Below are 14674 nucleotides of genomic sequence, written 5' to 3' on the forward strand. Positions count from 1 at the left end.
CTAGGACGACCTGCCCATCTTACTGCGATTCCTGGATTTCTTTCCACCTTGACCCTTGGGACATTGGTGCGCGTAACTTCGATTTGAGTTCAGAATATGCCTCGAAATATAATCCAAGGCGGAGGGGGCATCCTCCGATACCTTCATCGCAGCAATGCCTTGGTTCACCCCTCTCGCGTGGCCATCGCCAATGGCCTTGTCCGACGCATTTGTGTCTCTACGAACCGTCAGCTCGTGAACCCGATTACGAAAACAATCCGCCCTTCAGTCATTCTATCACGCCCTTTGATCAGTTCCTTTGCGACTACAAGTACTCCCGATGATGAGACCGAGACAACAAAGGCGAAAGGATCCAAAACTGGCAAGAAGACCACGAAGAAAGGCAGCTCGGAAGCTAAAGCTAAAGCTAAGCCGAAGCCCCGCAAGAAGATGACAGACAAGCAGAAGGAAGCCAAGAAAGCCGAGAAGGTGAAGGAACTGGTCAAGCAGCTCAAGAAGACAGCGCTGGAACCTCCCAAAAAACTTATAGAGAATCCTTGGAATCTCGCTATCGCAACGGTGTCCAAAGAGATTCATGCACGCGGCGTCAAAGGACCAGACTTCGTCGCGCAATGTTCCCAACTCGCGCAGTCCATCAGCGCGGAAGAGCGTGAGGTACGTTCGGGATAGATCAACCCACCACTGTACAATCACTGATCTCTACAATTTAGCGTATTGCGGCCGAGGCAGAAGCTAATAAAGCTGCCAATGCGGCAGCTTATGACGCATGGATCCACCAGCACACTCCTCTTCAGATCAGAGACGCCAATGCAGCACGCCGCAGACTCAACAAGATTAAGAACACATCTCTTCGACTTCTCCGTGACGATCGGCAGGTCAAGCGGCCTCGTACGGCATACCTGCTTTACATGCTGGACCGGACTGCCGAGGGCGACTTCAAATATATGAAGGCCAAGGATATCGCAGTGCGCGTAACAGAGGAATGGAAAGGCCTGACATCTACGGAGAAGGAGGTATGTTTGGATCTGTCTTTCCGCCGGCAGCCATCAGCCATCGATCAATGAAGCTGACAGAGCCCTTCTAGAAATACCTCAGACAAGCTGAAGAGGATCGTGAGCGGTACCGCCAAGAATACTTTGCAGTCTATGGTGAAGAACCATCAACTTCTCGCTCAACAACCGCGTCTCCAAGTCCTTGAGATCAATGCTTTTACTAAAAGATATTGTCACCTCACCTCAAGGGATCGTCGCAAATCATGCCCGAGTTTGGAATGCGGGAAAGAATTGTCCTCTTTATGGCTTACATGTACCCCGTAGGTATCTTCGTCCTGTCTGTGCCCTTTATCCGGTGACTTTTTTCCACTGCGGTCTCTCTTGATACACCTCGGCCAGCTGTCTTATTCTGTACTTTATTGATTCCTCTGATCCATGGGCTATGTGCGTTCGTGATTCCTGTAGACAAATGATATTATGGTCCTGATTGCCCTCGATACACATAAGCACGTATGGCTGCGTCCCATTGCAAGGACGATTGATTGCCCTATAGCCAGTAGTTTCGACGGGTGGTTATGGTAGTATCAGCTCTGGAAAGCCACCCACAAGGTACTCCCTCCTTCAGCTCTACTCCTGCGGCGGTGGGATGTGACTAGTGTAGAGTCTATTTTTGGGACCGCAGTCCGCAGCAAAGGGGTCGCCAATTTACGAAGCAGATTGACAAAGCCTCCAGATAATGTTTGTTTACTGGGATTGAGGTTGTTGAACATGAAAAGTATATTTTGAATCCCTTCCCTGAGGCCTGTAGCTCCATGACCGAGTGGGAAGTCTGAAAGGGCGCATATAACTTCTGACTGCGTTGATGATTGTTGCTTGAGAACGGCTGAGCAGATGGGAAGCTTTGTTTTCCATGCCCTGTTTGTCCTATGTGCTTGAAGCAGGTGAGGAATGGTATATGTATATATGCTGTTGAGCAATATTGGAGAACCAATTCACCTCACTCACAGGATCCTCTGATGAGATATTGGGTACTCCATTCACTGACATTTACAAAGCATGTCTGGAGGAATCGCATATCTTCGCATCCCCGCGACCAGGCATTGCTCCTACTTTAGAGAGCCCAGTTCAAAAAGTCTATGGTAAAGACTGTCCCGTCAATGGAGTTATCGTTATATAGTAATATGTACATAAGTGGTTCGATCGACCTACCCATCCTGCTTTTCCGCACTCTAGTCCGGGATACTGTATGGAAGTTCACCATTCCCTCCTCTCAGCGTCGTCTGAATAAATCCACCTGACTCGTGCCACTCGCGTTCACATAGCTTCATCCCCACCGGACTCGACACCATGCGGTCCAGCGCCTCGACCACCCGGTACTCCCAGTCGATCTTGGTGCCCACTTCCCACGCCAGCATATTGCAGTGAACCAAGATCCGCCAGCAGTAGTCCAAATGCCGCCGTAGCTGCCTCCGGTTCCGTCGATGAAGTGGATCATGCGGCACCGGGAGCCCCAAACGCGATCGATCATACTCTGTGCAGGCCGTGATCTGCAGAACCAGCTCCTGCGGCAACCCTGCCGCCCGAAGATACGCTTCAACCCGCGCCACGTCGACTGCGCTTCGGGTCTGATGCTGGCCGCCGGCGGCCCTCCCCTTCCCGCAAGCCAAGAACTCCTCGAAAGGCAGTTTGCCGTAGGGGAAACTTTCGTCGTCTACGGAGAGCACCGAGATCTGTTCTGGCGTGGACTCGAGCCCCCAGCTGCTCTTTGCCATCTTCTCGCGCAGTTGTGCAAGGACAGGCCGGTCCCAACCGCGCGAGACGTGTAGCACGTAGCCAAAATGGCCCTCCAGGCCGAAAAATTGCCGGTGAGGGTGGCGGGCGACCTCGCTTTCCGACTCGTCGTGAGTCCAGGTTTTGACAGTCTGCTGATACATCCGCGTGGCGCGGTACTCATCGGACCGTTTCTTGTTTCGGGCTTGCCGGGACGCTGGGTCCCGGAGCTCGGGAAAGCAGTAAAGGATGTTGAGAAGGAGGTAGATGTTTAGAGCGGCCTCGAAGACTTGGTCCCAGCCAAGATCTGGGCTCTATAATCAGTCAGTTGGGCTGCCCTTTTTTTGACATTGATGAAGAACTGCAGGACCAGGCCTGAAAAATACGCCTACTCACCATACATCGACAAGTCCTTACAAGCATCGATTTCTGCAGATTGTTATCTGGAGTCGCGCACAGTCGCAGCACGGTATCCATCTCCCCCAGAACAAGAAGCGCGTTCAGCACCTGCAAATTGTAGAACGCCTCAGCATTTTCGGTAAAAAAAGTGTAGCAACTGTCGTAACTATATGACCGCTGGAAAGCGGCTCCTTTCCGTTCGTGGTAGGGTAGGGGACACCCACAGGCAAAGCTCGCGCTGTTGACATGTCGGCATAGCCCTTCTGTCTTCTGGATCTTATCCTTCAGCGGCCAGCTGTAGGCCTTGCACCATCGGTGGGCGAGGGGGCGGATTTGCTCCGCCACGTGGTCGTTCAGGATCAGCTCGTCCGGCGTGAAGGGTGAGTATCGCTCTGGGTACCTTTGGCGCTCGTCCTGAGTATGCTTTTCGAGAGTCCTTACGAAGGACTCGATGAAGGAGCCGATTTCCTGCCCTTGCGTAGGTTTGAACCGAAAGTACAGATTGGAGGCTAGGTCTGCCGCGGGGTATGAGGGAGAGCGATGGATCAGGTTAGCAGCTAGGATGTCCCAGTTGATGTTGTGCTCTTCGTGCGCCATTATCCTCGTCACCCTGAATCTCTACTTCGGAATAGGCGGCTTTGAGTGAGCGACTGAGCATACATGTGCGGTTTTACAAAACGCAAAAGATCATGGTACGATCAATCGTACGGAAGCTTGACGACCGACTCACAGAGGATGCGATCGAGCGGGTCCTTCCCCTAGACTGTTGAATTTGTTGAGTTTGAGTTTGAACGATCGTGTGAGTCAAGTGAGTCAAGTACCACAAGTATATATAGGCAGCGATTTGATCGAGTCTATGTCCTCGGATCAGAGCCGGGATAGGATGAGACTAGGATGTTTTGAGACTCCGATCAACGCTAAGAGGTAGTATGGCCAACACCGCCTCATCTTGAGCAATAGGAAGTGGATCCTGATGCCAGACATGGTGATGCATGATCTCTAACCAGTCTCTCTGGACACAGTCTGGATTACTTGCTGATCGACGATGTTGCTCTGGTGAAGACAGCAGCCTGTTTATACTCCTTGGCATCACCCGACAGCTTAGCTTTAAAAGCTCATCGCCTTCCTTGAATGTGGTGAATCTGTGATGATAAGTGGTACGTACACTTCTGCGAGCAGCGTAGCCTTGATTCTCTGAGCCATCCCTGCTCTGTATTTGCGTGGTTTGTTCAGCGCTCCTATCAACTACTCTTGACTTGGCGAACACCAGCCATGTTGACGCTAGCCAGTCTCTTGTGCAATTACGACATTCATCAACAGATGAAGGGGGTGGCGCAAAACGCGCGGCATGATGAATGGGGCAATGGCGGGAATGCCTTACCAAAATCTCTCAGGCACGGAGGAAAATGCGGAAAACGCGGAAACAGAACGATGAAGTATGCAACAAAGTTGAAGCAGTGATGGAGGGCGACTTTATAGAACATGCACGTCAATGCCAAGCGACAACAGGGGCCTTTCCCGCATAGGGACGCTATACTGTTTCCAGTAATTCGCTGTCTACTGAGTACCTTAGGAAAGCTGACCAAAGTACGGAGTATTAATCGATTACCTTATTGAAGTAAAGTTGGTCCGCATTGTAAACCCACCAAACAGAATAGATGCATTCAGCGAGATCGTGAGGACCGCGGGAATCAATATATCCTTGTCTAGTTAGTCCGAGAACGCCCAAGGTCGATACATTGCCTGGCGTCTACGAGTCATTGCCTATTTAGGAAAAGCAGATAGGGACCTTATGGACTGGGGGATTGCAGTGTTAATGCTCCCTGGCGCGCTGCTTATTTGCTTGTTCTATTTGCTTCCCAGGATTTCTTCTCCTTCTTCTATATACTCCATCTCTCTCTCTCTCTCTCTCTCTCTCTCTCCAGCTTCAACTTCAGTACAACAAGCTGACAGTGAAATTGAGCAATATGCCTGTGCCTGGGTATTATCAGCAGAGGAGAATGAACTACCGTGCTCGCAATGTAAGATATGACTTTTAGCTCTTCTGTTACTGCATGACCCTTTCAACACCTGTTTGCATGTCATTCTCAAGGACCATGGCAGATTTGAGGCCTGTGGATGGGTTTTCACTTCAGAAGGTTAACTGATACAGACCGAGCAGGACTCCGATACCGATGACACACACAGTGTGCACTCATCTCTCAGTCATGGCGCAAGTACTCTGTTCAGTCACGATGACCGTTCCTCTGTTTCATCGGGACCAGTATCGGTGCCATCAGTGCATGCTCTACCTCACCGAGGTGCCAGCCTCCGTTTTCGACCTGAAATCATCTACCCAGACCGTTTCACACTGGCGGACATCGAGGTGCCTCGAGGGCCGTGGGTTTACCTTGCATGCCCAGGGTCCAAGCGCAAGTGTCCACATTGCAAAGTTCATGTGAGCCACAGCGACCATGTTGTGGTAGCAGTTGACGGAGCATGCTCAAAGAACGGCAAAGACGGAGCTCGCTCATCGTATGGAGTGTTCTGGGGTCATAACAACCTGCTGAACACCGCGGTGCCTGTTGAGAGAGAAAATCACCACACGAACCAGGTAGCCGATTTACGGGCGTGCATGAGAGCATTGCTGGACGTAGTGCACGTCAAATCTCTCTTTGAGGACCAAGGCGGTGCTCTCAGTGCGGTTGTCATCAAGTCCGACTCGGAGTATCTAGTCCGCGGCGTCACTGAATGGCTCCCCAAATGGAAGAGGAATGGCTGGAAGAACAGCAGGGGATTGGATGTGGCGAATTGGGAACATTTCAAGGCGATTGAGCTTCTCACTGAGGATTTGGAGAGACAAAAAATAATCGTCAAGTTCTGGCATGTACCTCGGAGGAATAATCGCGACGCAGATGCAATGGCGAAGGCCGTCTTGAGGAGCGTCTGGAACCGGGGATTGGGTTGGCTTCCTCCATTCTAGGGCGTGCCTTGTGGATCTGGACAATTTTTATCACTTATGAGTGCTTCTGGGCGATGCGAAGACGATCTTTTTATTCAAATGGAGTCATGTTAGTGGGGTGTACTGTAGATGTGTCACTGAGGATGAGCTAGAGACAGAGCCAGAAGAGCTTTATGCGTGCATATTTATCTCGTACTCCTTCCTGGCCTTCTTCTAAGAACAGAAAGAAACGATTACCAATTGCATTGGTCCTGTTTAGGCAAACAGGAATGCCTGATGCTAAAACTGCAGAGGAAAGATGGACGTGAACATGAAGGCCAACCTTGGCTTCACCGACAAAGCAACAACAGGGGTATCGGGACCACCCTGTCTGTTCAGACACGCCATAAAGAGTGTCCCACATTCCTACTGTGCCTCTATCCAAGTTTCGAGCCCTAGTGTGCATATACTCCGTAGGGCCGCGGTGGGGAGAACGGGAATGGCCGTGCCATGCATGGTTTATGGGGAGACTGCCTGAGCGATGGACGATCTGTCAATGTCCATAACATAAGTCAATGCTCAAGCACAGCGGTGGTGATGCGTTAGGCTAATAACTACTCTGCTCTCGGACATCGTATGGACTTGTTACTAGTCTCGAGGTACAGAGGACAGACTCATAGTTGCAGAGAGCTACGTAGCAGATATGGCTGCCAGTCAGCACGATTATGGGTCTCGAATGCCAACACGCGCTCTCATAGGTGGAGGCAAAGTCTTCGCCTTCGATGCGGTGAAGAAAATGGACAACAACAGAAGTTCAGAAACCCGCCAGTCTTTATAGTTATCCGAGGATGTTTGGCTGAGGGCGAATGGAAGTCGCCAGATGTTGGTTTTTTTCAATCCCTCTGCTGCCCGAAATCCTCGTTGCATGCATTAGGAACTTGTTACGCGTTGGGGCCTTCCGAGGAAAGTTTTGGGTCTGTAGAATGCGAATAATTGAAGCATCTCATCGGAAGGCACCTTCGCGCTTCCTTGGTTCACCATAATAATATCATTGTCCGATGTTTAAGTAAAGTAGGTGTGTTCCATGTGTCGAGACCGTGAAGTTGCACGGTTCTGTGGAAGTTCTCCACTATGTTCCAGGGTACTACTGTAAGCCTGTTAAGTAACTAGTTAGTCCCATACAAGATGACTCCGCAGTAGGAAAAAGAACAACGCAAACTTGCAAGGGCTCGTGTACGCTGTATATAGTTAATCGGCACATATTATTATTAAGATAGTTCTAGTGAAGAGGGTATATAGAATCAGGTCGTCTCCATATATATACTTCTTGTCTGGGTACTCACTCTTGTATGCTCCATACCCCGTACGCAGTACACTAAATCAATCCCAAGGAGGGGGGCATTCGTTATCGATAGGATCGCCCTCCCACCACCGACATTCCACCAGCTTTGTGAGTCGCTCGTGCCTGCGTGACTCTTCACCTTTCCTGCTCATAAGACCCCAACCTGTTACAATTCGGAGCTTTTCTCCCATCTCTGATTTGAACGTATCTGCTAACTGGATCCAAATTCTTCCAGTCCTCCGAGGTAGAGACCAGCGCTTGTCCCCGTTGGTCCTCCATTCCCCAGCCACCGCTTTGCAGATTTTATACCCCGTTCAATACGCAGTACCTACATCAGCAATTCTTCCCGTCCTCTGAGTGGCCACGCTGATCAACGTGCATTTTGATTGAGACGATCAGACCGGAAGGGGGAAAAAGTAAAGAAAAAGTCAAGAGATACTCGAAAGAGGGGAACAACAACAAAGATTTTGATGTTTCACGCAAACGCAAAGTCCGCCTCTGAGATTGAATATACATCTGCTGCGTCCAACGTATCGCAGGCTCTTCTTAACTGGCCTGCGTACTTCGTACATTAGTTCGCATTCCTAGCCCCAGTCCATCCCATACCAGTTCGTCCAATCCCGACGTGATCTTCTCGAGACGATCTTCAAATAGCGCTGCTCTCCTACGTTCCTTCCCACCGTTTGATGGTCACGAATCACGACGCTTTATGATCTTTTGTCATATCCTTGTGACTGCGACTGCTACTCCCTGTTGAATTTTTTTCTTGCTCTTCTCCAACTCCTCTTGCGCCTCGCATTCCCGCCATTGAGCCTGCGATCCGATCACATTCCTCGCCGCCTGTCGCAAATCGCAATCCCAAAGTACTTCATGGTTTTGCGTTCCACATAGTGCAACCTTGAGCGGGTAGCATTTTTTTTTTTTTGTCCTTTGTACAGGGAGGCTTTCTCGTTTTCGCCATCTCACTTCTACGTTCATTTTCTCTCATATTGTGTCGATTGACAGTATATTTGAATCCTGCGCTTGTCAGTCGTCGAGAACAACTCTGAGTTGCCTCGACTGAGGCCGGTATATCCTCGGTATCCATGAGTTTACTATAACTACTAAGTGACGGGCTACCGTTCGACAGTCGGTCGCCTTGCAGCATGGAAGGAGTCCGTATCGTTCCTAATGCTGGGCTTGCAGCGGATTTTGGAGCCAGTTTACTCCCGTCATTGACTCAGCGCAACATTCTCAGCCATGACCTTATCAGCAATAGGCGTTGGCAACAGGACTGGTTTGCAAGTGCTGGTGTCAAAGGCAGGATTACAACGCGCCAAGTAGGTGCTCGCCAGTTAAGCTCTGAGAATGAGTATGAACGGCGCCTATTGAGGTCTGACCTTAAGGGCATCCTCGACAAGGTAGGAGATTTCTCCGTGTTCCTTCCAGCCCTAACCATGAGGCCAGTCTGTATCATCTCGAATCGAGCGATAGTACTAACGGGCACCTTTTCTGAAAGGATTCGACGAGACCTCTAAACTTTTTCTTCAATGGAAATCTAGCTTTCGAGTCGGGCCTTGATACATGGGATCCGCCCGACTACGATCAACCCCCTCCATCGTACCAGGATGCGGTTAATGACCTACCTCCTGATTATGACACACTCTCCCCGTTAGCCCGACAGAAAGACCTGATTGACGAATCAGCGCCAGGTAAAATTTCGGGGGTTTTCGAGGACAACTCTTCTTCTGGGCCTATTGACTTCGACGATCCGACCGGTATCCGAGAATACAAAGGAGGAAAGAAGAAGAAGAAAGGAGGAGGCGGTGGAGGCGGGGGCGGAGGCGGAGGCGGAGGGGCACCACCGCCGCAAGAGAGTACACCACCACCAGATGATAACGGTGGAGAGCAGCCGAATGAAGGTGGAGATGCCGGACAGAACAATGGCGATGGAGGGAATGACGGCGGGGACCCTGGCGATGGGAACAACGGGGGTGATGGAAATGGTGACGGCGGTGACGGAGGCGATGACTGGGATGCTTGGAACACCACCAGCAGCAAAAAGGATAAGAAGAAGAAAAAGAAGGAAGAGGAAGAAGAACGGATGAGGAAAGAAGAGGAGGAGCGGCTAGCGAAGGAGGAGGAGGAACGGAAGGCGAAAGAGGAAGAAGAACGAAAAGCAGCCGAGGAAGCAGCGGCTGCTCAGGCTAACAGTCTCAGTTGGGCTGATGAAGCTGACGGGGCTGGGGACGATTCGTGGGGGGGGTTTGCCACAGTTGGGAAGAAAAAGAAGAAGAAGGGAAAGGTATGGCACTTTCCAAGGGCCCTTGAGGCATCGTCTTCTAATTCATGAGCAGGATATCGATCCGCCACCTGTTGAGGCACCGCCGAACGCCTTTCAGGATGTGAGTCTGAATGATAGTGGGGTCCCCCAGTTGGACCTGAATCTTGATCCCCCTGCTGCCAACAATGGTGGTGCTGGCTTCAGTTTCGGAGGATGGGGCAAGGATTGGAACACCGGAAGTAAATGGGGTCTGGACTCTCTCAATATGAATGGCAACGGCAATGCCGATAGTGGAAAGAGTACCAACCCTTGGGGCGCCATTGGCAGTAAGAAAGGCCCCTCAAAGAGCCCTGGTGGTTTTGATTTCGGGGACTTTGGAAACTCAGGTGATGCCGGGCAGGAGGATGCTCCTGCAGGAGAGAAGAAGCCTGAAGATGATATTTGGGCTGATTTCGCGCCAGTTAGCGCTAAGGATAAGAAGAAGAAAAAGAAAGATGTTCTGGAGGAACTCCCCAAGGAACCTGAGCCTGAGCCTGAACCGCTACCAACTCCTGAACCAGCACCTGCGGTAGATGATAGCTGGGCGGCCGGTCTTTCCAAGAAGGAAAAGCGAAAGGCAAAGAAAGGGCTTACCAAAGTTGCCGAGGAGCCGCAGGCTCCTGAGCCTGTCATTGAGGGACCGAAAACAGACAACGTTTGGCGCACAGCTGAAGAAAAGAAGGAGCCAGAAAAGGCTCCCGAGATGGCCGATGATAATGACTGGAGCTGGGATGCTTCGACCAAGAAGAAAGACAAAATGAAGAAAGGCGTACTGGAGACAGTTGCTCCCGAGGAGTCTCCCGCCCCTGAACCTCCCGCACCCGAGCCCGCCCCCGCGGAAGACGATTGGGGAATCGCTTGGGGATCAGTCGGCAAGAAGGACAAAAAGTCCAAAAAGGGAGCGGTTGTTGAAGAGCCTGCGCCTGTTGTTGAAGAACCACCCCCTGAATCGCAACCAGAGCCTGCACCAGAACAAAAGGCACCCGATGATGCTTGGGGAGGCTGGGATGTTCCCAAGAAAGAGAAGAAGAAGAAGAAGGGAAAGGTCGTTGAGCCTGAGCCTGAGCCTGAGCCCGAACCTATTCCTGAGCCTGAGCCTGTAGCTGAACCCGAGCCCGGGCCTGTGGCTGAACCCGAACCTGAGCCGGAGCCGGAGCCTGAACCTGAGAGGAAAGCCCCTGGATTACCCGATGATCCACTTTACGACAATTGGATAAATTTGTCGTCAAAGGAGCGGAAAAAGCGCGAGAAAGCATTAAAAAAGAAAGGCCTTCCGATACCTGGAAAGGACATCGAGATTCCACCAGCAGAAGCAGAACCTGCGCTAGAAGCGGCTCCTGAACCTCCTGTGGAACCTGAGCCCGAGCCTCCTGAGCCCGAGCCGGTCATTGAACCACAACCAGAGCCTGAGCCGGTTCCCAAGCCAGTGCAGGAAGAACCTGTAGTCGAGGATAGCTGGGGCATCTGGACCTCAAAGGACAAGAAAAAGTCCAAGAAGAGCAAGATTGCCGATGACCCGCCGCCCCCTGCCCCAACCCCTCCCTCACTAGGACTGGATCCCGACCCCCCGGTTCCGGAAGAGGTGGCGGAGGATCTCCTGTGCGATAATGGAACCAAGCCTTCTAAAGGAACCAAAAAGGGATCCTTGGGTGTGGATGAACCTCCCGCCAAGGCAGCAAGGGGATTTTGGGCGACGCTCGGTGCAGCCACAATGGGCTCCAGACCAAAGGCTACAGGGAAGAAATCAGAGGAGAAGCCAAAGCTCATTGAACCAGCAATGGAATCTGAGCCCGAACCAGAACCACCCGTACCTGCCCCGGAGCCTCCTGCTGATCTTCTTGGGGACATTGGGCATGCACCTGTGCCTGAAGCGCCTGAGCCGCCCGTCCTTGACGAGCCAGCTGCGCCAGCCGCGCCGCCACCAAAAAGCACCTCCAAGACCAAGTCATCCGCCAAGCTCTCAGTTGCAGAGCGCATCAAAGCCCTCGAGCAAGCCAAAAAAGAGAGGTTGAAGGAGAAAGCGAAAGCTAAAGAGACCGTACCACCACCGGAACCCCCTCAGGAAGAGCCTGCCGTAGAGGTCCCGCTTGAGCCTGTCGAAGCACCCAAGATCTCTCGGGAGTCTGTGCCGGGAAGCTTCCCAGACGCCTTTGAGGACGACTTCCAGGAACCTCCACCTCCTGCTCCCGAACCAGAGCCGGAGCCATCGGTTGATCCACCGCGTGAGCCTGAGCCTGAGCCTGAGCCTGCTCCGGCTCCGGCTCCTTTGTCCAAAAAAGCCGAGAAGAAGAAAAAGAAGAAAGGTAAGCTCGTGGAACCTGAGCCTGAGCCGGCACCAGTGCCTGAGCCAGAACCAGAGCCGGCACCTGTGCAGCCTGAGCCAGAGCCAGAACCAGAACCTGCGCCTGATCCTGAGCCGGCACCTGCACCTGTACAGCTCTCGAAAACTGAGAAAAAGAAGAAAAAGAAGGCCAAGGCTGTCGAAACAGAACCCGTACCACCGGAACCTCAGCCAGAGCCAGAGCGGGCGCTTGAGGCCGAGGCCGAACCGGAGCCTGAGCCTGTAGAGCCACCTGCCCAGGAGCCAAATGTCACCAAGAAAATCAAGAAAAGCCCCAAGTCCAGAAAGGCTGAACCGACCATGGAGGTACCACTAGCTGGAGATGTACCTGCTGAAGCGCCTGGTGCAGATGCTGGTGGTCCGCCTACTCCTCCACCTGAGCCCGCGGCACCAGGCAGATCAGCGAAGAAAGAGCGCGCTCGAGTTGAGCGAACTCCAGGTGTCGCTTCGTGGGCCTTCTGGGGTGCTACCCCTACTCCTAGGAAATCAGCCCATAGAGAGGTCAGGTCTAGCCGAAGGGAACCTTCACCCGGCGGAGTCGTACGGTCAAAGTCCACCAGACATTCAAGGCGACAAGAAGTGCCTCATGAGGCGGAACAGACGTCTGGTTCTGACAGAGACAAACGACGAGGAAGCAAAGAGGATCGGGCGACAACCTTCTCTAACTTCATCCTTGGCGGCCCTCCTGCGCCAACCAGAACGAAGTCATCACGTAGGCATGGAGTGTCCGCGTCTAAGCAGGCATCTAGGCGGCCGTCCATCGACATGGAGGAGGCCGCAATGCCAACCCCTCCACCAGACGAGAGATTTAAAGTGTCGGACAAAGCAGCGAGGATGATGGGAGTTAGTGCATCGAGGCACAAGGAAAGACCGCGTGGGTCGCGGAGAAGATCTAGTAAGTTAACAGTCCCCCAAGTATTTCAGGAGGTGCCTAACATGACCTTCAGGCGTACGTGATCCATACGCTATTGATGACGATATTGTCGTCGTCGACCGGGATGAGGTGGACGGCCATTCACCGAAGGAAGACTCGAGAGAATCCCGGGGTTCCAGGAAAAGATCCAGTACAAAGGTGAGTTATCGTCCTGAACTATGTATTCTATTGCACCGTTCAATAATCTAATATCCACGTCACACCAGTCGCGGTCCAGAGCGTATGAAGATGACGCGGTCATGGTCGAGCCAGATCAAAACCACCAAGGCCCAGATGTAATGTCGGGTCCGGATGATCTGGCACCTGTGGAAGCACCGAGGGAACGACGCGTAAAGCGCTCTAATACCTTGCCGAAGAAACAAGAGACTGGCGGTTTCATGGGTCTCATCGGCTCGCTGCGAAGGAACACACGCCCCGAAATGCCAGACCGTCGGAAATCCCGCTCTTACCGTGATGAAGATTTCAGGTACATGACGGAACCAGAGCGAGACGAGGCTCGACGCTTGAGGCGAGAAGAAAGGAGACGCCGCTCCATGAAACCTGATGTCGACGACGAAGGCTTCGTTACCGACGGCGGGCCTGTCAGAGGCATACCAGATGCCGAAGCGGAAGAAGCTGAAGCTAGGAGAGCGGCACGCCGATCACACCGCACATCACGCCATGCGCCTTCTGATCAATTTCGGGAGGAAGAGGCTAAGGAAGCCGAAGAAAGACGCGCCAGGCGGAGAGAGAGAGAACAAGCTCGCGAGCGGGAGATGTACGAGAGGCAAATCCGAGAAGATGAAGAGAGAGAAGCAAGACGTCGAGAGGAAAGGCGCGCCCGCCGGGCGGCTCGCGAAGCACAGCGTGCCAAGGAGGAACAAGAGGCCAGGGAGGCAGAAGCTCGCGCAGAAGCTAAAGCTGCAGAACGACGGGAACGGAGAAGACAGCGGGAGGCAGAGATGCTCGAAAACCCAGCATACAATTCAGGGTCCAGACGGCGCCCTCCACGTGCTTCTGAGAGAGCACCGGAAGATTACTATCTTGATCACCGCCATGACGTGGAACAAAGACCTCGACGGTCTCACCGATCCGTCGACGAAGGCGAGAAATCGAGACGGCGAACGTCGAGAGCCCCAGAGCCGGTCAGACCTCCGCCTATGATGTCTGGGGCTCGGAGGGATAAGACCACGTCCTGGGTCGATTCGCAGGCGGTTGATCCTCCCGAGCCCCCTCCAATCATGCCAACGGTGCTCGATGTGCCACTTCCTCCGGGTGACCAAAACGCACACTCCATATCGTCGGACGAGGAGGCGCGACGTGCTTTGCGCCGCCGGGCTCGCCGACGGGCCAGATACCCGGGCCTCGGCGATGAAGAGATCGAAGAGCTGCGCGCGCGGAAGCGTGAAGCCCGACGATCTGACCGTGCGAAAAGCAGCTCTGGCAGTGGAGATTATGAGAGGGACCGTGGAATGAGGTCGTACGACGGCCGGTTTCCTGCCGTGCCGCCTCCTACCTCTGGCGCAAAGATGTCCAGTTGGTTCAAGAAACTGACCAATCTATGATTTCTTGCTAAGATTGCTACATTATCGACAGTGAAGGCTGAAACGATTTCACCTTAATGATTGAAATGACGGAATGAATATGGACGATAAAATGATCATTGACGACGATATACCTCGAAAGGCATGATAC

General features: G+C 52.6%; 4 protein-coding genes across 4 annotated transcripts; 3 read left to right on the forward strand and 1 right to left on the reverse strand.

Annotated features, from left to right (window-relative positions):
* Positions 1–96: 96 nt before the first annotated feature.
* On the forward strand, positions 97–1198 carry Aud_008549 (HMG-box domain-containing protein; the record flags this gene model as incomplete). Its single annotated transcript, XM_043293423.1, has 3 exons — positions 97–654; positions 711–1013; positions 1085–1198. The coding sequence occupies 3 exons, from the start codon at positions 97–99 to the stop codon at positions 1196–1198; spliced, it is 975 nt and encodes a 324-aa protein (XP_043149358.1).
* Positions 1199–2221: 1023 nt separating this feature from the next.
* Positions 2222–3758, reverse strand: Aud_008550 (uncharacterized protein; the record flags this gene model as incomplete). Its single annotated transcript, XM_043293424.1, has 2 exons — positions 2222–3076; positions 3180–3758. The coding sequence occupies 2 exons, from the start codon at positions 3756–3758 to the stop codon at positions 2222–2224; spliced, it is 1434 nt and encodes a 477-aa protein (XP_043149359.1).
* Positions 3759–5128: 1370 nt separating this feature from the next.
* Positions 5129–6123, forward strand: Aud_008551 (putative ribonuclease H1; the record flags this gene model as incomplete). Its single annotated transcript, XM_043293425.1, has 2 exons — positions 5129–5182; positions 5314–6123. 2 exons carry the CDS (start codon positions 5129–5131, stop codon positions 6121–6123), a joined length of 864 nt encoding a protein of 287 aa, XP_043149360.1.
* Positions 6124–8568: 2445 nt separating this feature from the next.
* Positions 8569–14544, forward strand: Aud_008552 (uncharacterized protein; the record flags this gene model as incomplete). The annotated part of the gene is made up of 5 exons (XM_043293426.1): positions 8569–8823; positions 8922–9707; positions 9760–12961; positions 13014–13138; positions 13207–14544. 5 exons carry the CDS (start codon positions 8569–8571, stop codon positions 14542–14544), a joined length of 5706 nt encoding a protein of 1901 aa, XP_043149361.1.
* Positions 14545–14674: the final 130 nt, after the last annotated feature.

This window comes from Aspergillus udagawae, assembly GCF_001078395.1.
Source record: "Aspergillus udagawae IFM 46973 DNA, scaffold_6, whole genome shotgun sequence".
In the NCBI taxonomy this organism is placed as follows: Eukaryota; Fungi; Ascomycota; class Eurotiomycetes; order Eurotiales; family Aspergillaceae; genus Aspergillus; species Aspergillus udagawae.